This window comes from Uloborus diversus, chromosome 1 (assembly GCF_026930045.1).
Source record: "Uloborus diversus isolate 005 chromosome 1, Udiv.v.3.1, whole genome shotgun sequence".
Lineage (NCBI taxonomy): Eukaryota > Metazoa > Arthropoda > Arachnida > Araneae > Uloboridae > Uloborus > Uloborus diversus.
Window position 1 is genome coordinate 128,455,844 of NC_072731.1, and position 24,317 is coordinate 128,480,160.

Here is a 24,317-nt window from a genome sequence, read left to right on the forward strand (position 1 = left end):
CTTTAATTTCAAGAACTTTTTGAAAGAAGCTTCCAGCACCTTTCCCCATTAATTCATTCAAAGATAGCCCAAAACAGAGCTCTTAAAATTTCAGAAACGGAAATATTTCGGTCTGGGCGGCGGAATATCCCACCCCTATCTCTTTGTGTTTAAGATTTATTTTTCTATTGAAAGAGCAATTCCCCTCCCCACATCGCCAAAGACAACCCAAAGTTTTAAGACTTCAATTTCGAAAATGTTTCAAGGGAGACCACCAAATTTTCTAGCTTTTAACTCACTCAAAAATAGCTCAAATAGCATTTCAATACTTCAGCATGGAGAAATTTTCAGGAGAGAAAGCCCCCCCCCTAACTCCTTCCCCTAAGTTCACTAAATTCAACTTAAATTTGCGGTTTCCACTTTTCATTGCCGAAGTTTTAAGAATTTAAGATCTAAAATTCATTGAGAGAAAGCCATAGAATTCCCTTACGTTAAGTCCCCCAAAGATTGCCTAAAGCTGAGTTATGAGTACTTCAGCTTAGAATATTTTTCGGGGAAGGGGACCCCGAACCCCAAGATGGTCTAAAGTTGCTCTTTTAAGACTCCAATTTTCGAATTTCGCCTAAAGAGAGTCCCCCTCCTCCCCTCTTGACATTGGCAAAGACAGCTTAAAAGTTTTAAGACTTCAATTACAAACACTTTTTGGGGAAGGGTCCCATATTCCTTTTCTTTTAAGTATAGGCTCAAGTAGTTTTTAATACATCAGCTACAAAATATTTTCAGGCTAGAACACCAAAATCATCTCACATAAATTCACCAAACATTGTCTAAATTAGTGTTTTTAAGACTCCAGTTTCCAATTTTTTTTAAAACCTCCCCTTCCCCACTTTTACATCATTAAAGACAGCCTAAACTTTTTTGACTTTTAAAGATTAAGAGTTTGCAGAAGAGAAATCCTGAACCACTCCTAGCTTCAAAAATGGCTTTCAATTCAGTTTTTCGATATTTTATTCTGGAGCCCTTGAGTAGCCCCCCCCCCACCTCTTAGATTTTCCAAGATATAAACGTTTCAAGACCTCAATAACGTGGGTTAATTTGCGGACCTACACTCTTTGCAAGAGCAGCGTTTTTTCACAAACACGTGCTGCTGTTATTTTTCTTGTTTCCTTTCTCCCTCTCTCTTCCCCTCCCCCCTAATTCCATTCTAGCGAGTATTAGATCGAATGACATTGGAATTTAGTGATTCCTTAAGTCTTAGATTATTTTAACAGAAACATGTCAAAAATGCAGAAACAGTTGGCCATCGGTGTTTCAAACCAGCTTGAAAATTTCCCGATTCTTTCCATAATTCCCATTTTCATTAAAATCTTCAAAATCCCGGAATGTTTTCCGTTTTACCTGGTATGTGGTCGCTCTTTGCAGTGGCGTAAACATTTCACCCCGTCACAATCACTCTCAATTGATGATTCAGATTGAACTCTAAGACATTTTAAAAGCGCTCATAATTATCATTTATGTGTGTTAAGTTAGCAAAAAAAAAACAACAAATCAGGAAAAAAAATGAAAGAATAATCGAAAATAGTAAGAGAAAACGCTAAATTTTCAATTAGAGGCGATTAATTCGAAAAATCAGGGAGAATAGGGAGCAATTCCGTGATCTGCAATGCAGTAAGTTGGAAATAACAGAGCTACCTAATAAAAGTGAAACGGCACTGCGCGAGTCTAAAAGTCACTTCTCCAAAAACACGTTGCAAGCAAAACAAGCCCATGGCGGAAAATCGAGAGAATGTTGATGTAAATTCATGATTATGGAAAGGTCTATTAATTAAAGCATACTTTTCAAACAGTCCATTTTTCTTTTTTAAGTAAAAAATGAAGGAAAAACATTGAATTTCTTTCCGTCCCGACCTCTGTCTTGGAAATTTTGTCCAAGACGGAAATCTGTTCTGAGACGGAAGGTCTTGCACCCATGGCGGAGACTCTTTCTTATTTTGAGACTTCGTCCTTTCAATGCAACAAAATGAAATTGATGCATTATGTAAAGAGGCACCAAGTCATTACAATCCCCAGTCCAAGCCGATATGGAGATTTCTACAGTTTAAAATAAAAAGTTTGAAATTCCTTCAAATCATTAAAAGAAGGCTCTATGTTGCAGAGTCTACATTAACAAATTGCTTACCGGGTCTGCAGAAAGCTCAAAACAGCCTTTCACTAAATAACCTTTCACTTAACTATAGCTAAATGATATAAACATGCAGCAATCGCAAATACATTTGCTACTGAGCTTTGTGGCAGATATATGTCCATCTCCTGATAAAATCATCCCTTCCTCTTTACTTTAAATTTGTTTTAATTTAGTATTATTTATTTAATGTGTTAGGATAGTAAAACCTCAAATGGATCAAATTATTGCTCATATGCAGAGCAGTTGCATCATGTGTTTGATTTTAAAAATGTAACGCTCTTTAGCTAATAAAATTCTTCTTCGGAAATTTCCCTAAATTGTACTTCTAAAAATTTCATTCTAGACTATCTTATTATCTAGAGGTTAGAGGAGGGAAGCGGTTCGGTTATCTCCCCTCAGAAATTTCCAAAAATTTAAATTTTACAACTTGTGTGTAGGCCATTTTCAGTAATATTAGGGAAAGGGACAGATTTCAGGGACTCTTCCCAGCAATTTTTCGAAACTGAAATTTCAAAAAAGCAATTTCATACGAAATGTAATTAATTGGGTTCGAAAGCCAACTTTCGGAATTTTTTTGACACTGATGCCCCAAAAACAAAATTTTAGATGAGTTTTGATGGTGCTGGGTGGGGGTGAGTGGGGCAGCAGTGGCGTGCGCACAGGGGTAACCAGGGGTACCACGGTACCCCCATTAGCTATAAAAAAAAAGAGAGATTAAAAGTCCAGAGTACTACTAAAATGTTTTGCTGCAATGTGCAGGCTGCTGAAATGAGACTAAGGTGGCTGTGACTGACTGGCTAGAAAGCCTCTCAGTTTCTACATCACACATCCAGTCTTCATCATTTTTTCTTCAGGTATAGGGGAAGCTGCTGTACCCACGGACAAAATTTACTTTTCAATTTTTTCTGGTCTCTGGGAATGGACAATCGATCGGAAAAATTATCTGGCAGAATCTACAGCTCATCATCTAATTTGGCAATTTTTGTCAGCTGAAAATCACAAAGCTTTCAACCTAAAAATTTTTTTTCTTAAAAACTCTTTTTGTCCGTGGGTACAACAACCTGTTCAACCCACGGACAGATGCCTTTGTACCCATGGACATATAAAAAATTATATATAACTAGGTCTGAGGAACTCAAATATACTTAATACATTTTCATAAGCCATTTTATGTTGAAATACTTCAAACATCCATTGAAAATAACTTTAAATAAAATATGCAACAGAAATTAAACTTTGAAAATTTATCAAAGTTTTTTCCCTTTTTTTAAATTTTCCTTAATCATTAACATCAGTGAACTCTTTAAAAAAGTTATTAGTCTTAAGTGAGTTAATGATGTTATGAATAATTAATATGTCTTCAAACAAAAAAAAAACTATATTGATGATAGTATGGCTCTCTATGTACCTACATAATAACTTCAATTTATATGCAAATTGAAACCTTTAACTAAAATTAACCCATCACAAAAAACTCAGTTTAGATTAAATCAACAAAAATCTAGAAAAGTTGACTTCAAATGAAAACAGGTGGGATTGATGGTCTGAAGATCCTACAACAGGTGTGGTGGTTACTTCAGCACTATAACTTCAAGCCCTACTTCAAATTCATCATCATTGTTGAAAGCAAATTTCGGACGTTGATGACAAGGCATTATTTTGAGGTACTTCACATTGTAAGAAGCCTCATGTGTGAGTGTGACCCAAGGAGACTAAAAATTGCTGTCCGTGGGTACACATGGTTGTGTGTCCTTGGTACAAAGGTATGCTATTTTGGTTTTGCAAGGCAGTCACATCGACAACACCACAGTTTTACAACATTAAAAATCAGAAACAAAACCTTCAAAATATAGGGAATCATGATACCTACAACAAAAATGAATAATACAATACACGACAGACAAAAAAAAAATGTTCATGTTATTTTTTACTTAGAGCCTACTAAAACCGAAAAAATGTGATAGAATCTTAAATGTTCGTTTGATGGGGTTGAAACTTTCTGGGGTATTGGAGAGAGCTGTGACACACACGTTGAACCCCAATTATGATCCCTCTCGACGATACCCGGAATTTCCCGACCAACGTCCGTAGGTACAACTGTCCGTGGGTACAGCAGCTTCCCCTACGCATTTCAGTTATGTTGCATTAGTTTAAAAAAAAAATGTTTTCATGAAACGGTGCTGCAGAGAGGAAGATCTTGTGTTTCACGAAATCAAGGTCAGGTTCAAAATTAGAACGGGATCTCTTTTTGACACCCTTCAAAAGGATTTTTGCTGTCTTTTACACGAATAAAGTTCATAACATTTTAACATTTAGTAAAACATATCAAGAAATATCATGCTTTTCATGAAAGAAAAAGGTCTTGTGTGAAAATTTAAGGTGCTCAGTGGCATACCGTTGAGTTCAGCATCACGGGAGAACTTTAAGGATGGAGCCCTCCCACCATACCGTTTCATAGAAATTAATTAACGAAAATAGCATTAGCAATGTATTATGAAACATTAGAACCTAATTGTAAGCAAAATAATCCTGCAGAAGTAGAGGTTTAGAGGATTTCTCCCTTAAAAAACCCTCGAAATTGTAGTTTTAAAAACGCAGTTTAGACGATATTTGATAATGGGAAAAGAGGTTTGGTTTCCCTTCCCCGGAAAATTTTACAATTGAATTTAGAAAAAACGCAATTGTAGATTTGACTATTTTTGAAAGAGGGGATTACGGTTGGTTTTCCACCAGTAATATTTAAAATTATCGTTCGAAAAACAGTTGTAGACGATTTCAGGTCATGTTAGGTTGAGGAGAGAGTCGAGGGTCTCTGAAAACTTTTCGAAATTGAAGCTCCAAAAATGTTATTTTGGCCGACCTTTGTTAGGGGAGGAGTTTTTGGTGACTGTCACGCAAAACATTTACGAAATTGATGACAAAGTTTAAGACGACCTTGAATGGTTTTGACAAAAGAGGAGAGACGCTTCCTGGGAATTTTTTGAAGTTGTTGCTTCAACAACGCAGGTTTAGTCGATCTTTTGTAATATTTCTGGGAGGAGTTTTCTCCCCTTTTAATTTGTAACATTGCATCTTGTTTAAATAATGTTTCAAAATAATTCTTTTCCATTTAAGAGTAAAATGCTCCAACCCATCCACTGCAGTCTAGAAGTATTGAGAAGATCCAGGAAATGCACCAAATATACTTTTTTTTTTTAAATTTTTTTGACGAAGAGGGGGAGGAGTGTTAAAGCGCCACCTATGTTTAGTTAAAAACCTCTGGCTGCAACCAATTTAGGGAGTTTAAGGTCAGAGCGGCTGAAAGAATGCTGCTCTCAAGTGTATGAAATTAATCATAATAAAAGTTATACAGTCCACTTTTGTTGTAGTTCAATGGTTGTGTTGTGTTGAGTTGCAGAGTAGAGCCAACCGCAAGAAAACCAGCTAATAGAAAAAGATAATCTTACCTAGAGGTAAGAACATGGTCAGTCGAGCCGGATATTAAAAAGAATGGCTCGTGAAGAAATGTAACGCAAGTTGAAGACGCATGGAGTGAAATAACTTACGCATTACGATTCGAATCCTGTACATGAAAGGAGGTGAGTAGCAATTTCAAGTTTGAAATTAGTGACTGCTAAATAACCAGAAAATGTCTAAAGACGCGAAGGAAAGTGAAATTGAGTTAACACGCGTTAAAGCAAAACGTTCTATCGTAAGAAGAGCAGTGACAAATTACGTAAAGAAAATTGAAGGCAATCTAAAAGAACAAGACGTTAACTTTGAGGAAATATCTGAAAATTTAGAACTGTTAAAGCAAAAAGAGGCTGAATTGAAAGATATTGACTATAAGGTTGAAGTGCTAATTGAAAATCTTGAAGAATTAGATAGCGAGTTAGAAAGTGTTTTTGCGTATAACGAAAAAGTAACACTAATTAAATTTCATGCTGAGAAAAAACTGAACGAGCAGAAGAAACCAGAGTTAAACGTCTCCAGTTTAAATAGCGCAGATAAAACAAATTACGGAAGTGAAACAATAAAGCTGCCGAAACTTTCCTTGCCCAATTTCAGTGGCAATATTACCGATTGGCTAACGTTTAAAGATCTTTTTAATGCAACAGTAACAAAAAATGAATCTCTATCTGATGCTCAAAAGCTTCAATATTTAAAAACCTCGTTAAAAGGTGATGCTGTGAAAATTGTAAATTCTATTCCAATATCTGATAGTAATTTTAAAATTGCGTATAATTTGTTAGATGAACGATACTCAAATACAAGAGAGCAAACTTTTGCTCACATTAAACGCTTTTTGGATCTTCAAAGCATTCAAAATGAATCTGCTTCTGCTTTGTTGACTTTAGTAGATAATGTCAATGAAATAATTCGTTCATTAGAAACGCTGGGTCAATCAGTTGATAAATTTGGGGATACCTTAATGTTGTATTTAATATTACAAAAATTAGATACATACTTCCACTAAATTATGGTGGGAATGCCAGTCAAAGAATTCTGAAATTCCGAAACTTAGGGATTTAATAGAGTTTCTAAAAAGTTACGCTAGAACAATTCAAAACAGTAAGGGTTCAGTCGGTAAAGTTCAAAAGCCCACAAGTTCTAAAGTTAACGCTTTGGTTGCGGTTTCTGTATGTTCATATTGTAAAGATAATCATTACTTATCAAAGTGTGTAAAATTTCGCAGTCTATCCGTACCGCAAAGATTTGATTTCGTAAAACAAAATAAACTGTGTTTTAATTGCCTCTCTAATGTGCATCTAATTAGAAAATGTAAAAGCGGTAATATTTGTTTCAAATGTGGGAAGAGGCACCACAGTATGTTACATCAAGAAAATGAAAATAGGTCGATAACTAGGTTGCCTTCTGTAAGTGCTAAAGAATTTATTCCTTGTTCAGTAGATACGTGTTTAGATTTAAATCGCAAAAATGAAGTTACGTCTATAGTATGTGCAAATAATTCATATGGTAATCAATTGGGAACTAGTATGAATAATAGCAATTCATCTGTTCTTTTATGCACTGCTGTAATTAAGATTAGAAACTCTAAAAATGAGTGGATAAGTTGTAAATGTTTGCTGGATACGGGATCAGAAAAAAATTTCATTAGGAAAGATTGTGCCAAGCAATTGGGATTGAAAATTAACCCTGCTCAAATTTCAGTTTCCTGTTTAGGAAGTTATAACACGCTAAGCAATGGAGCAGTCGAGTTAGTATTTTCCTCTCATTCTGACACTGAATTTAAGATAGTAACCTCCGCTTACGTCATTGATAAAATTTGTGGGGAATTGCCCAATTCAACTACGCCTGTGAAATGTTTTAATGAGTATAAGGATTTATTGTTAGCAGATCCCTCTTATTTTAAGAAAGAAAGCATAGGGGTCATTCCATATAAAATCAACAAATGGGCCGTGCCGCACCATTTTTGATTTTGATGAAATTTTGTTGATAATATGTACCAACATCATGTACTCCAAAACAGCTTGTTTTATTTCTTGAAAAAAAAAATTCTCTGAGATATAGCCCTCTCTTTGTTCCACGGATGCGCAAAATTTGCCTTTTTTGACCTTTCTTCTGGAAGCTGTAGTGGATTTATTTATATTAGTCGAAAGATCAAATACGGCTTATTGTAAAGCTAAAAAAATGAACTTTTGTTTGTGCATAATTAAAAACTATTTAAGTTAAACCTAACTAGAAAAATTTCAAGGTCAAAACGTTTTTAAAAAACTGCTGTTTTGGTTATTTTGGGAATGAAAATAACAACAAAGGACTTTCAGTAACAGGCTAATTTTTTTTTCTGTTGCACTTAGGTATACATATTAGAAGCAGAAGAAAAATTAAGCTACTACTGATAGTCCTTCATTATGAAAAAATTGCTTAAACTTGAGAAAAAATGAAAAATGTACTTTTTCACTCTCCAAAAAAGCCCGGTAGGTAAGGGGATAAAAATCTAAAAATGCTATAGCGAAAAGCCATCACATTGCCCTTTAAAACAAAACAAAAACTGTCTTGTTATTCCAAGGCGTAGAGGAGATATAAGTGTTTCAAAACTGAAACATTTAGGGTTTTTTTGCACAAGTTGGAATATTATGAGCGTTAAATGAATCTCTTTGTAAAATTTGTTTATTTTTAAAAAAAATGCCCTCAGCTAGCACACGACATTTTCCAATAAACTGCTACTGTAAAAAACTATAGAATTAGACGCAAAACATAATTAAAATAAATCAAATAACCACTTGATAAAATTTTACATTGCTAAGTTTTTACATTGTCCTTTAAAACAAAACAGAAACTACCCTTTTATTTCTTGGTGAAAAGCAGATATAAGCTTTTAAAATAATACAAAACGAGCATCTGCATGCTATTTGATACAATGTTTAAAAAAAATAAAAAAAACATGCTAGTTACCAAATAAAACACATTTGAGGTAAATTTCACTGAAATATAGTGAAATAAAATTCTGTACTATAAATGACGTTCAGGTTTAAGTAAATATTCTGACACAATATAATTTTACACAAAAATTGCTTTTAGTTTTTACTTCGTGTTTATAGTTTTGTGTCTAGCGTTTTACTGGAATATTTTTGTTGACAGTAACAGCCTTGAATTCTTCTAACAGAGATGGCAAACGGACATGAAGAATCCCGAGGCTGACAGGAACAAAACTGCAAAGTTCTTGTTTGTGGGACAGGAATTGCAAGTTCGAACCTTGCCTGCAATTGATGTTTAGTGTTTTCAATATTTTACTTTGGACAAACTACAAATTCAATATTTTTGATATTTTTTGAGCAGTACTCAAACATATCAAGCGGATTTTTAATTTGGTTTCTAATGTTTTTTGAAGACTAGCTTTTCTTCACAATACTTTTAACAGCCTCACCAATACCGTCACATGGTCCCTTTCCATGGCATGTGGCGAAAAAATGCCATTCAGCTTTCATTCTAAAATCCTGTTGGTGGTAACACAAGTTTATGAAATTTTTCTTGTTCTTGTGTTGAGCAGCTGACCCATCAGAAAAATAAATTATTCTCTTCAGATCAGGAAAGTATGCCTTTAAATTTTCAATTACTAATTTCTGGAAAGCGTGAAAAGCTACAGTACTATGTTCTAATGAGTCACTAATCACGCAAAAGCAACAATTTTTCAACTCTTCATTTTCTTTTAAGTATAACATAAAGGGATGAACTGTTGTTTGGTTGCTTGACCAATGATATGCTTGTACTTCATCTTGTGTAATGAAAGAAAAATTTTCAGAAAAGTCATCCATTAATATATGCATTCTTTCTCTTGCAGATCTTTCTTCTTTAAGTTCATGAATTCTGTTTGTTTTTTGCTATGAAATGATGAACTTTAAGTTTCTCTAACATTTCATGTAACTTTTCCAAATATTCTGCAAAAGGAAGAAGACTGGTTGACAGCTTGCAGCAGTCGGTAGATACCCATTGTGAAAATTTTATCTCTGTTTCATCCCTTTCAAAATCTTTCTATCCTTCTTCAAGTATTTCCCACAGCTTATCAGTTCCTGCACATTCACTACACTTTGCAAGAATACAAGAATCTTTATCAGTGTTCCTGACCATACAAGTGAGGAGATACTTGTAGTCCATGTCTGATTTCAAGGCCGAGAGCATTAGTTTTACGTTCTGGTGGATGATGCATACCATACAGAATGAGTTCCAGATGCTCCGGCTAGAATACAGAATTTAGGTCTCAGATCTGCAAATTTTGAAAACCCTATCTTTGTAAGAGGATATTTTTCTTTGAAAGCTCTATAAAGTTCTTTAAGGTTGCATAAAATTAACCTGTTTTGGACATTAACTTTTTCTCCATCAGGTTTTCTGACTGATATGCAGTCTCTTTGTCCGGCCAGAATTCTACTGTTCTCCTCATTTGCGTAAAATTGATGTACAGTTTTGATTGAGTCTTCATCAAGCTTATTCCTGGCTTTATTCTTTCGAATTTCTGGCAGAATACCGTATTTTTGTACTAAATATTTGGATTGTCGAGCAAGGTATTGACTGACGTTAAATCCCCTCTGGATTTTATCAATGCTCCAACTACTAGGAACTAAACTTAAAATATTTACTTTTTCTTGTGTAGAAAATGCAACTTTTATTTTTTCTTTTAGCTTGTGAATTAGTTGTTCATACTCATTAGCTAAATTACAATGCAAGTTTTGTGAGACATTCTCATTGCCAGCAAAAATGTTCAAATCAAAGGCTTTACTTAGTTTTTCAGCTGCAGATTTTACTATTTTACTAACTTTCTTCTTTAAAATTGAATCCCTTTTTTCAACTGAACGCTTCTGTGCATTTACTGGAGAAATGTTAATGGCTATGCAAACTTTGTTCACTTCTTTGACGAGAGCAGGTTTCGGTTAAAAAGTGCCTAAGCACTCATTTTCAATGTCACTATCTGTGTCTCGTTTAGAGGTTCTAATTTTGTCCAAACATCTTGAACATAACGCTTTTCCTGGAATTAATTTCAGATTAGAATTGCACATTGAAAGTTCAATTGATATTTGTCTTAGGGATTTTTAATACGTTTTGAGTGAATATTGTAGGGGTCGGAGCAAGATTTTCCATAAATATAAAAGTATATGTTCAAAAACTTTTGCCTATGAAAAGTACAAACATTCTCTATATCACTGCATCCGGTTCTGATTGAAAATAATTTTATATCTTCATCTGCGAATTCAAGAACTGAATGTAATTCTGAATGTTTAGGGTAATGTAATTTATGACATATCTTTTTTGTAAAGATTCCAATAGAACAAGAGTCCTCCATCATACAACTTAACCTTTGTAGCAAAGGTTTCGTTCTAAGAGCGCTGTTTTGTCAAATCAAATAAAAGACTTGAGAGAAAAAGCAGAAGGTGAGTTGTTTATGAGAAACTTACATTATCTGAAATTTAATTCTATGTCGTTTGGAAAACTAATTCGTTATTTGCATTGCCACATTGGTAATTATCGTTTCCAAAATTAAAAAAAAATGTTTACACTTTACAACAGTGGCGTAGCTAGACCCGACTTTCGGGGGGGGGGGGGGGGGTTACTTCTTTTATATATATATATAATCGCTTGGAATTTTTTCCTTTTCTTTTTTTTTTCTTTCTCATCTCTCTTCTTTTTCTCTTTTTTTTGAGACTAACGTTTTGGGGGGGGGGTTTTGTCCCCAAACCCCCCCCCCCTTAGCTACGCCCCTGCTTTACAATAAAACCATTTGTGCTATAAATACCAAATAGAACATAATTTTAAGTGGTTATTAGATTTAATTTCAATCGGTTTTGTGACTAATTATATCAAAAAATTAACAAATTTTACGAAGCAGATTCATTTAATACTCATAATATTCCAACTTGTGCAAAAAAAAAAAAAAAAAAAACCTAAATGTTTCAGTTTTGAAATGCTTATATCTCCTCTACGCCTTGGAATAACAAGACAGTTTTTGTTTTGTTTTAAAGGACAATGTAACGGCTTCTTGCTATAGAGTTTTTAGATTTTTATCCCCTTACCTACCGGGCTTTTTTGGAGGGTGAAAAAGTACATTTTTCATTTTTTTTCAAGTTTAAGCAATTTTTCTATGATGAAGGACTATCAGAAGTAGCTTAATTTTTCCTCTGCTTCTGGTATGTATACCTAAGTGCAACAGAAAAAAAAATTAGCCTGTTACTGAAAGTCCTTCGTTGTTATTTTCATGCCCAAAATAACCAAAACAGCAGTTTTTAACCACGTTTTGACCTTGAAATTTTTCCAGTTAGGTTTAACTTAAATAGTTTTTTATTATGCATAAACAAAAGTTCATTCTTTTAGCTTTACAATAAGCCGTATTTGATCTTTCGACTAATATAAATAAATCCACTACAGCTCCCAGGAGAAAGGTCAAAAAAAGCAAATTTTACGCATCCGCGGAGCAAAGAAAGGGCTATATCTCAGGAAAAATTTTTTTTCAAGAAATAAAACAAACTGTTTTGGAATACATGATGTTAGTACATATTACCAACCAAATTTCATCAAAATCTAAAATGGTGCGGCACGGATGTTTCTGAAAATTTGTTGATTTTATATGGAATGACTCATAGACATTCTATTTGGGGTAAATGTATTTTTTTCGCTTGTAAACGGAGAGGTAATAAAACGGGGTGAAAATCTTCCGTTTGCAGTATGTTCTAGATTAGGGTGGATAATCGCAGGAGCCACAACGCTCAGCTGTTGTGACTAAGAATCTAGGTCTGTTAATAGTTTAAGTGTTACTACAGATGAGCTAGTTAAGTCGTTTTGGGAATTAGAACAAATTCCGTCTACACAATCGCTTACAAGGGAAGAAAGGCTTTGTGAAACGCATTTCTTAGAAAATTATACGCACAATAAAGAAGGAGGGTATTCTGTTAGACTTCCGTTTAAACCTAATAGAAAACTGTTAGGTAACTCCAAGGCCACCGCATTTAAAATGTTTCATAGTCTAGAAAAAAGACTTCTAAAAATGCCTGACATTTATTTGCAATACAAAAAGTTCATGACAGAGTATCTCAATCTTGGGCATATGGAAATCGACAATACGGTATGCAAAGAAAATGCTCATTATTGTATTCCGCACCATCATGTAAAAAATGAGCCTAGTTCCACCACAAAATTAAGAGTTGTTTTTAATGCTAGTGCAAAAACTACTTCTGTTGTATCATTAAATGATACGCTTATGAATGGTCCAAAGGTGCAAGACGATCTTTTCGCTATTTTATTGAGGTTTAGATGTCATAACATTGCAATTACAAGTGATTTACAAAAAATTTATCGCCAGATAGAGATTCATGATGCAGATAGAGATTTTCAAAAAATTATGTAGAGGGATGACCCCACTAAACCAATTTCGACTTATAGGTTGTGTACTGTCACGTATGGTATCGCATCTGCTAGCTGAGTACTTAAACAGCTGGCAATTGATGAGGCAGCGAGATTTCCAAAGGCAGTTGATCTAATCATGCATAATTTTTACGTTGATAACTGCCTGTTTGGCGCTAAAACGCAAGAGGAGGTGATTGATCTTATCCATGAACTGAATGATCTCCTTAGAAGAGGACAATTTAAATTGCACAAGTGGTGTACTAACAATTCGTTTGTGTTGGAAAGGCAACGCAAATCAGAGGGCTTGTCCGCATGTTCTTCTAGTACCGCTGATTCTAAATTTATTAAAGTATTGGGATTGAGATGGAACCCAACGCTCGATGACTTTACGACATTCATTTTTCAGATAAGCACAGAGCCTTCCCTACAAAAAGATCTATTTTGTCTAGTGTGTCAAGCATTTTTGACCCCCTTGGGTGGTTGTCGCCATTTATTATAACTGCAAAAATTTTGATTCAAGATTTGTGGAAATGTCAGTTATCGTGGGATGATCCTGTGCCTCCGGAGCTTAAGGAGCGATGGATTAACTATAGCAACGATATTTCTCAACTTGAACCTGTAACTGTGCCTCAAAGAGTTCTTTTGCACGAAGTGTCTAATATTGCACTGTATTTTTTTGTGATGCCTCTGAGAAGGCATACGCTGCAGTAATTTACTTAAAATCTTCTGATACGTCCAACCATCAAGTTAGACTGTTGACATCGAAGACTCGTGTTTCACCATTGAAAACAATATCGATTCCGCGCCTTGAACTTTGCTCAGCTGTGTTGTTAGTGCATTTACTACAAATCATTCTTTCGTCATTACATATTCAAATTGATGCAATACACGCCTTCACAGATTCCACAATCGTTTTAGCATGGTTAAGATCTGAGCCGTCACGTTGGCAAATATTTGTTGCTAACCAGGTTTCTGAAATACAAGGGATCCTTCCTATTCAACACTGGCGCTGGATTCCTTCAGACCAAAATCCAGCAGACTGTGCAAGTAGAGGACTTTTACCCTCTGAACTGCTTAAGTTTAAATTATGGTGGTCTGGTCCTCATTGGCTTAGACACGAGGAAATTCCACATGTAGAAGTACCATCGTCAACGGACGCTCTAAAAGAAGAGCGAAAAAAGGCTTTGTGTTTATATGGAACATAGTCTGTTGATTTTCCAATAATTGTTAAAGTTTCATCATATGTTAAATTACGCCGCATGATAGCATGGTGCCTACGTTTCATTAAAAATGCTCGATATCCCAAAAATCGAAACATTGGCTATCTGACTAGTGATGAAATGAAAGCCGCTAGAAATATTTTGGTGAAGATAGTTCAAAAGCAAGAGTTTTCCACTGAGTATATTCATTTGGAGAATAAAAAACCACTTCCTGCCAATAGTAAATTACTTTCCTTACAGCCATTTATAAATGAAGATGGTGTAATACGTGTTGGTGGTAGACTGGAAAATGCTCCTTCTTCAAATGAAAGAAAACATCCCATTCTCCTGCCAAAGAATCATCACTTAAGTACCATTATCATTCGCTCCTATCATGAAACATATTTACATGCGGGTACTATTCTTTTGTTATCTGTTATACGTAAGGAGTTTTGGATAATTAACGCTAAGTCGGCCATTAAAAAGGAAATTTGGAAATGCATTAAGTGTTTCAAATTCAAGGGAAAAACAGCAACCCAGGTGATGGCTGATTTGCCGCGTGCTAGAGTAATGCCATCATGAGTGTTTTCAAAAACCGGTCTAGACTTTGCAGGACCCTTTCTAGTAGAACCGCGATCTGGCCGCGGGGTTAGAACCTTAAAAGTTTACATTTGTATTTTTGTGTGTTTAGCCGTAAAGGCTGTGCACATTGAAATTGTTGGCAATTTATCTGCAGACTGTTTTATAGCTGCACTAAAACGATTTGTGGCGAGACGAGGAAAACCAAATGAGGTATTTTTGGATTGTGGGTCAAATTTTGTAGCTACAAATAAAGAATTGAATAGAGTTATTGCACGTCTCCAGAAGGAAGAACCTGTTCATAATTATTTCGCCAACGAGGGAATTAAATGGAACTTTAATCCGTCATCCGCCCCTCATTTTGGAGGAATTTGGGAGGCAGCTGTCAAATCCGCTAAATCTCACCTAAAACGTACAATAGCGGACCAAAAATTGACTTTGGAAGAATTTTCAATGCTAATGACACAAATTGAATCCATTTTAAATCCCCGACCGTTGAGCCCTTTGTCAGAGGATCCATCCGAAATGTCTGCTCTTACTCCTGGGCATTTCTTGGTTGGTACATCGCTTTCTTCAATACCAGAAGAAAATCTTCTCAACGAAAAAATTCCCCCTTCTTATCGCTGGAAATTAACTCAACAGATTTTTCATAGTTTCTGGAAACGATGGTTACATGAATATGTTTCCGCGTTGCAACAGCGATCCAAATGGGTACGAGAACAACCAAATATTAAAGTAAATGATTTAGTTTTAATTAAAGAGGACAACGTTCCTCCTCTAAGGTGGAGGTTAGGTAGAGTAATGGAAGTTTTCCCTGGTTCAGATCAGAATGTGCGAGTTGTTAACATAAAGACCGATACTGGATTTTTTCGCCGACCAATTCATAAAGTAGCAGTTTTGCCTAATATGGACTGATGAACTTTAGGTGACTGTTACTAATGGATTGGTAAATAATTATGTAAGCAAAGCATCAGTTCCTCTTGGAGACAGCCCCTATTCATGAATGGTACAAAGCATCCCGCCCTGGCGCTGCTTTACTTCGGGCAAGTAGTAGAGAACAACAAACCGTCCTAGCCCGACTGAGAAGTGGACACACTCGAGCACAGCGACATGTGGCTGGTATTAAGGTTTTCCCCTTGTGCCCAAAATGCAATTTGACTCAGGCTGCTCCCGCCCATATTTTCTCTTGCATCGGCTGTGACCTGAATCAGCTGTATTCCGACCCTTCTGCTGTTTTGGAGGGACTTTGTTTGCACGGCTTCATGGACTTGGTATGATGTTTCTGTCTGCCAAGTGGGACAAGCAACAACAACAACAACAAATAATTATGTTTTGTAAAAAGGCTTCTTTACATCTGTTTTATTATTATACAGACTTTAATAATGTGCATTTCATATTTGTTGCCAGTAATATATACTTGATAATAGTTAGTTCTCAATTGTTTTTTTTTTCTATAGTTTATCATATAATTTTTGAAACCATATATGTTTCAACGTGGCCCAGTATGTTAAAGCGCCACCTATGTTTAGTTAAAAACCTCTGGCTGCAACCAAGTTAGGGAGTTTAAGGTCAGAGCGGCTGAAAGAATGCTGCTCTCAAGTGTATGAAATTAATCATAATAAAAGTTATACAGTCCACTTTTGTTGTAGTTCAATGGTTGTGTTGTGTTGAGTTGCAGAGTAGAGCCAACCGCAAGAAAACCAGCTAATAGAAAAAGATAATCTTACCTAGAGGTAAGAACATGGTCAGTCGAGCCGGATATTAAAAAGAATGGCTCGTGAAGAAATGTAACGCAAGCCTACAGACCAACAACTCCCTGGGGCAAAAAACTAACTTACGGGCCCCCTCCAAATGGTACAAAAAAAAAATCCTGTTGACTGCCCTCACTTTTTATTTACATTTTAGCAATTTCAATTGCACCTTCTATACCGTGACATCTGCTTCATAGTTATCCCAGGCGTCATACCACGAATCAGTGTACAGTGAAGAAATGGAATCATATTTGGCATTTTTCTTCGTAAAAAATATATATAAAAAAGCTGGTTGAATAAATTAAATTTTTTTTTAAATTACTATACTGTTGAACAAAAACTTCCGACACTTTCAAAATTCTTGAACTCACTCTTTTGTTTTCATCGCCCAATGAAATTTAGAGAATTGTATTAAGCTGGGAAAAAGAAATAAGCATATGAACTTACAGTCATAAGTATAACATTCACGAAAACCTTCTCCCCTAGAACCCTTGAAAATGTTCGAAACTATTGTTCTAAAACTGCAGTTTATGCGAACACTGGTAATGTTAGGAGGAGAGGTACAGGGACTTTTATAAAGGTTTAAATCTCCTAGACTCAGCTTTTGAAATTTCTCGAAATTTAAGTCCTTAAAATGAAGTTTTTTTAGCGAGAGGGAAGGGAGAGAGATAGAGAGAAGGATGGGGGATGATCTTTAATTTTTCAAAAATGGAAATGAAATATCCTAAAAAGGCTGAGTTGTTGATCATTTTTGTTGAAGTTTTGGAACCAGAAGAAGTTCTGGGAACCTTTGCCTGGGATATTTTTGAATTTGAGGTCTTAAAAATGCAATTATAAGCCCTCTATGTAAACGTTAGGGAAAAGGTTTGGATTCGGAGCCTCTCCAACGGAATTTTTTCGGAATTGAAAATCCAAAAATGAAATATTAGATGTGTTTTTATGATGTGGAGGGAGAGAGGGTTGGGGATTTTCCCCTGACCCTCCGAATATCCGGGGAGGGTTGGGGATACCAAGGAATTTTTTGGAAATTTAAGTGGAAAAAAAACAAAATAGAAAATTATCTTTGATGACAAGGAGAAATGTTTGGAGAACCTTTACCCGAAATATTTTTGAAATTTAAGTCCTTAAAATGGAATTTTGTACGATCTTTAAAATTACGTGAAGAGGACAGTAGGCACTCCTCTGAAATTGCTTTTTGATTTTAAAATCCTAAAAACCTATCTTTTGGAAATTTTTGATGAAATTAGGAGATGGGATGGGATTCAGGACTCTTCCCAGAATATTCCCAAAACTAAGTCCTAAAAACGCAATTCAGGACATCTTTCAGGATAAGGGCTCACAGAAATTATTCGTAATTGAAGTTCCAAAAACAAAATTTTAGACAATTTAAAAGGAGGTTAGAGAGAGATGAATATGGGACTCTTATGTAGAAATTTGAAGAGATGGAAGCCCTTAAAGGAAAATAAAAGATAATATTAGAGGGCGTTGTGGGATCGGGTACTTTAAGGGGGGGGGGGCTGCAACTATTCGTTAACCAGCTCAAGTATTGATACCACTCGAAAATGACGAGATTTTCCTCCTCTGTATCATTTTTAAACTATGCAGTAAAATATTTTTAAATGTAGGGATAATGTTGCAATCCCATAACAGGCCGAGGACTGCTGATGGCCTTTGAAAAAAGTGAGAAATGTGACAAATTTGAAAACAAAGGTGACTAAAAGGTGACAAAAAAGTAACTAAAAAGTGACCAAAAGCAATTTGTTAAGAACTCAAAAAACAGAAAAGGATTATCCCTTTTTACTGACTTTTACCAATTGTAAAGTAAAGAGCAAGATGATACATTTATTGAACGTATAATTTATGTTATTCAATCACATTTTTAGTATTGTTTTTTTCTCTTTTTTTAGATTGTTGAAAAATTATCAGCATTCTTTCTTTTTTCTTAGTAAATACAAAGCATAAATATTAAATCGAAAGTCTTGAGAAAACCAATTTGAAAAATCACACTTTAACAAAATGGTAATTCAATTGTACTAACAATGCAAAAATAAAATGATGTTGAAGTATGAAACTGAAAATATCATTATGCCTGAAAATGTTCATGATTTTTTCTTTCTTGTTTTTATTTTTTTAGCAAGCTCTGAAAATATTCCATGACAAGTCCATGGAAGGTAAAAAATGTAGTGTTAAATCAAGTTATTAAAAATTATAGCAACATAATAATGAAAATAGTTTATCAAAAGTAGTACAAGTAAGAATAACTTTCAATTAAAAAAAAAAAAATTGAAATGTTTACAAGATGCAGAAAGTTTTCCTTGGGGGGGGGGGGGTGTAGGGGCTTGAAGCTTATATGAGGGTTGAAAAATGTTGCATTGGTATTATTTCCTTATATTTTTGGCTTTTTACTGAAAAATGATGTGATTTCTTTTTTTCTTTTTTTTTTAATGTCTTCTGAATTATTTGTACTTCTTTTTCTTCAGCTTGGATACTTTAACTCCCTCGAGTATAGCTTGAGCTACTTTTGTTGCTTTAAGGTCATTTTTTTCCAGAGCTTTTTAGTTTCTGAAAAGCTTCAGCAAACAGCTCTTCTCTTGCTGCTTTGGTTTGAAGATGATCCTTTCTTTTTTCATTCAGAGCTTCAATTTCACTTTCAATAGATGTTTTAATTTTTTCCATTTTCTTCATTTCTTCTTCACAATCCTTTCTTTTTGCTCTTCTTTTTGCTTCTGTTCAATTGAAAATCCTTTTTCCTTTTACATTCCTCCATGTATGTTGTGTAATTTGCGTGTGCTTGTTGTGCACATTAAATCATTTCTGGACCAATTGATACAGAAAACATATGAGGATATTCTTTTACAACGTCTTTAACTATAAGTATGCTGTTTAAAAATCTTTCGGTCATTGCTGTCTTATTTTCACCAAAAGGTGATTTGAAATGGAAAATCATCTTTCAATGTCAGCATTACCATGTGATAATGCAAGTGAAGCTTTTATCACCTTAGAAACATTAGGAAACTTGAGATCGTTGGAAGTTGCATCCTTTTTTGAAATGTACTGCTGCAAGTAGTTATCAATGGTTTTGTTTTCGAATGCTTCATCATCTTTTTCCAGCTGCAAAAGTTTCCATTCATCTTGCAACCTATCGAGTGGAACATTGAAAGGCATGATTTTGGCAACCTTTATCAAATCCTTACAGCTTCTAGATTTACTTCTCTCTTTTGGATCCAAAAATTTAAAACTTTTCAGTAACCCGTTTGATATGCAACTTTTTTCTATTACATACTTGCATGCAGTCACATAATGCTTTTGAGCAGCTCTTAAAAACATAACCTTCTCATTTTCTTTCAGTTTTGACAGTTCATCTGTCACCTCCCCACTAGCAACGAGATCTTCAAGAGGTAGTCTGTTACCAACTGCAAACAGTTCATCCGTGTCTACCTTTGAAAAATCAACTTTCTTCATAACACAGGTTTTTATAACCTGAGCCATAAAAGTCTGAACAATGGTCTCTATTTCTTGGTACAATTTATGTATCATACGCGCTTGGCATTGAAAGGGTTTCATGAACTGCATGAACAAATCAGCAGATGAAATGATAAAATGCAGCTCAGCTTTTATAGAAGGTCTTCTTAAAACATTTGCAACAGCTTTATATGACCTGCATTGCATAGCTGAATTCTTTTTTAAACGCACATGTTTAAAAAAATAATACTGAAGAGCATCCCACTGTTCCAGTAGTCTGCTTGCTGCAGGTCCAAGGGTAAGCCAATGGGTAGTTGTGTGTTTCAGGAACTTGTGATGAGGTGTATTCAGTTGAGCTCTTGCACTTCTTCAAAGTCCTCCCAACGGGAAGGTCAACCATCAAAATAGCTATAAGTATTAAGAAGTTCTGATGCTTCTTCACCTAAATACTGCAATGCTTTGACATACGCATTATTCATTGTATGAACAGTGCAAATACCAATATTTAATAGGCTTTTTTCTTGTGTCTCAAGGATAATTGTGTCAAACAACCTATAAACCGTTTTATTAACATAAGGACCATCTGAGGCAAGCATGAGACATTTATTCATGGATAAATTGCTCTTGGTAAGTGCTTCACATAGCTTCTCAATCAAAATTTCCCCCTGCCTTGTCCAAGAAGAAAGTTTTGAGTTCCCTTGTTGTGATGCAACATTGGCTTTCAGACCAATATTTTATTTTTACTTGCAGTTCCTTTTCGTCTTTGATATTGGCAGTTTCCTCAAAGCTCAAAGTAAAATAGGATACACATGCTTCTTTTAACATACATTCCCGAAAATAAGGAGCAAGTCCATCTGTAATTAAATATCGCATTTTCTAAGGTGAAAGTGAGAAATGCTCAGGAAAGTTATTAGGAAACATCTTTTTAAAAACATCAGGAATATCTTGAGCTGAATCCATTGAATAGTTGTTGCACACTGATTTCATCATCCAAATTGGTTCAGCAATAGTGGAAGTATTTTTCATACTATACATGCGAAAGCTGTAGCTCAATTGGGATTCATTTGTTAGATGCGCTGGTTGGCTATTTTTTATTTCTTTTCTTCTTTTTTTTTTTGAACATAAATTTATTCCTTATTGAATCTAGGAAAATAATATCACATTTATCAAAAATACTGTTGTAGTGCATCATGTTTCAAATAGGTTTACAGCAGTTTTTTTGTTCAAATACAATAAATAAATAAACACTAACTGCCACTTATAAAATCTCTGTATTATAAAATCAGCTGCTTTTTAAAATGTGGAAGAACCGAATCATTACATTACCAAACCATATTAAAACCGTGCTTTAATAAAATCAATCTCGCTGATACATAAAATAAAGCTTTTGGAAAGCATCTGCTTCTAAAAGCTTTATTTTTACTGGAACTAGCTATAATAAGTGTTGAAACTTAATAAAAAAAGACTTTCGGAGATTCTCTGAGAAGCACCAAAAAAGGAAATGTTAAAAAATGTTTACACAGATCAAGTTCACTTCGCATTTGCACAGCAAAAATAGAACCAAAACTAACCATTTCTGTGCAAACACAAAGTGAAACTATAAACGCAAATCAAAACTTTTCACTATTCCTCGCTCAAAGAAAACATCGAAGCACGCCTCCTAAGCACGCTGCCATCACCCCTTTTTCAAATCGAACCGCTCGTGGCTGCTTAGTAGCGGCTTTCGAGGTCAGTAAAAGTAAAACAAGTAAGTAACGTGCCCGGCTAGAGATGAGCGTGAGATTCAGAAACTCCAGATGACGTCACTTGATAAACACAGAAGTCAACTTGCATAAGATGACTGCTCACTCAAAAAAGTGTGCAGAAACCAATTGCGCAACAGAACTTTAGTCGAACAATGCTCTATGGCCAGAAACACGATAGGAAACATAATGGTGTTTAGACGAGACTTGCGGAAAACGCGTCTGAGGGTTGAAGGGGGATTGAAGGACAGGTTTTGCTCATAGGGTGCAATTGCAAGCGCTAAAAAAATTCTTGATTTCCCGGAAGCATAGCTATTTTTCTTAAACAACAACAAGGTGGGGGGGGGGGCATATTTAATGCTACTTTTTAAACTAATTTCACTGTTACAGCTATCATTCAGATATTTTTCAAGGATTTAATTGTTTAAAAAAAAATCCTAAGACACATTTGAAGAAGAAAGGTGAGAAAGGTGACAAAAGTTGCAAAAAGTGACTAAAAGTAACCAAATTTTCAAAAAGTGACTAAAGGTGAGAAAGGTGACTGACTCCTCGGCCTGCATAAGAAATGCTTGAGGGTCGCAACCCACAGGTTGAGAAACCCTAGCGTGACGTCCCCTAACCGTGTTCCGGGTCCGGGTAAAAGGAGGAAAGGGGACGCTGTTAGTTACGGGTGGTCCCACTTCCGGTGATTATCCTTCCCAATAGAAATGTCTCTGCAAGATAGCCCCCTAAGGAACTGGACCACAAGCACTTGATGATGCAAATATGCTGATGTTAAATAATGGGCTAAAATGTTGAATGAGAGATGTTTTTACTTTTCCAACATGCCGAAAAGAAATTCAGTTAGCAGCATATACTCTGAAAAAAAATCTTCTCCCTTTTTAAGGGGCACCAGCATTCCCTCTTGGACCTGGCCCCAGGGATTTTGCCCCTGCTGCTCCCCCTCTAGGCGGCCCTGCTCTCCCCCTCAAAAAAAAAAAAACCCTACTCATTGGAGTTATTGTTTCTAGAAACGGCTCCTGTCCCCCCCCCCCCCCAAGTCTGCCTCTCCTCCTGGGCGGTTACTTGTGCATAGTTGTGTGTGTGCGTAGACCTGTGTGTATGCACGTAGGGCGTGTGTGAGTGTATGTGTGTGAACGTGCGTGTGTGTAGGACATGGACGCTTCCGACCAGGAGAAGCGGATAGCTCAGGAGCGGAGCAGCCGAGCCGCCAGCAGAAGACTGTGGGCGGTGGCGCTGCAAAGGCTTCTGGTCCAAGTTGAAAAAGGCACAGACACAAAAAACGGTCAAATGAGAACAATAAGCGATCGTGATTGCTCAAAAAAGAAAGGAGGAAAGAAAACCAAAAATCGTAAAAATATAGAGAATATTTCAATATCTGTCTGTAAAAGAAGTAGTACTCACATGTGTGTCTTGGCCAGTTCTTTCTGTTTCAGGAGATTGGCCTCGTTACACTTCAGGACTCGGCACTCTGGAACCCATTCATCCCAACTAGAACAAAAAGGCAATTTCTTAACTTATAAGGCAGGATGAAAAAACTCACAGTTTATGATTGTCTCCAAGTTTTATTTTGGCACTCTGTGCAGCATAACTGAGTTATGACATATATCATATTATAGGTAGAAATAATAGTAGTAGACCTTGAAGTGGTTTTTTGAGGAAAAAAAATAGGAAATAAGGAATCAAAAAATAAAAAAGTAGGAAAAAATGGGAAAAGATAGGACTGCACACTAGGGTGGAGTGAAAAAAATTCAAAATTTGACAAACATTAAGTAATAGTGCGGAAAAGTTGCCTTTTGTAGAGATATTTAGTCATGCAAAAGAATTTCGACAGAAAAAATATCTTGAGGGTTTGCCTGCGCCTTGAAGTTGACCATTATTGCATAAAAACTGGGAAAAATTACAATAATTTCATTTTAAAAAAATTTGATAAATTTGATGTAATATCACTTAAGAGTAGGCGTTTTGCATAGATTACACACTGCATAAGATCATTTTTATAATAAACTATACTTCAAAGTTCCATACATGCTTTGAATTTGACGAATATGCGTCAAAACTGAATAACATCGTGATGCTCTGTATATTGAGGAAAAAGTATTAGAAGTTATTATTTTAAAAAATTTGCTTCCATACAAGCATTTCTAATGCAAAAAAAAAAAAGATAATTCTCTACTTAGTCAATAACTCTAGCTCAAAAATTAAAACTTGCCTACGATAGGGAACAATGGTTAAGTGTAAAAATTTGAAAATGCAAATGTAGCTTGAAACAGCCGACATAATCCACACCTCGAAACAAAATAAGTTGGTTGCTAAATAAATCTCAATATTTCTGAGCCCTTAAACCGTAATCACGTTGATTACTATAAAATATAGTTTGGCGTGCTAGTAAAACTATTTGATTCCTGCCAATTTTCTGTCTTAGTGTTATATTGTGGCTTACTTCTGGATTCTAATTTGACTCAAATAAAGGCATCTCTCTTGGTTATAAAAAAAAAATATAGCTAGCTCTTCTTTATCTAATTTTAAGTGACCAACCTCCATTAACAACCACTTTTTTCAGGAACGGAGAGTGGTCGCTCCAGAGAAG

General features: G+C 35.3%; 1 protein-coding gene across 1 annotated transcript in view; it reads right to left on the bottom strand.

Annotated features, from left to right (window-relative positions):
- LOC129221222 (mortality factor 4-like protein 1) overlaps window positions 1–24,317 on the bottom strand; it is a 98,135-nt gene that overhangs the window by 43,460 nt on the left and 30,358 nt on the right. The window contains exon 4 of the mRNA XM_054855679.1: window positions 23,132–23,218. Within this exon, the coding sequence (XP_054711654.1) occupies window positions 23,132–23,218 (87 nt within the window). The remainder of the gene's footprint in view (window positions 1–23,131; window positions 23,219–24,317) is intronic.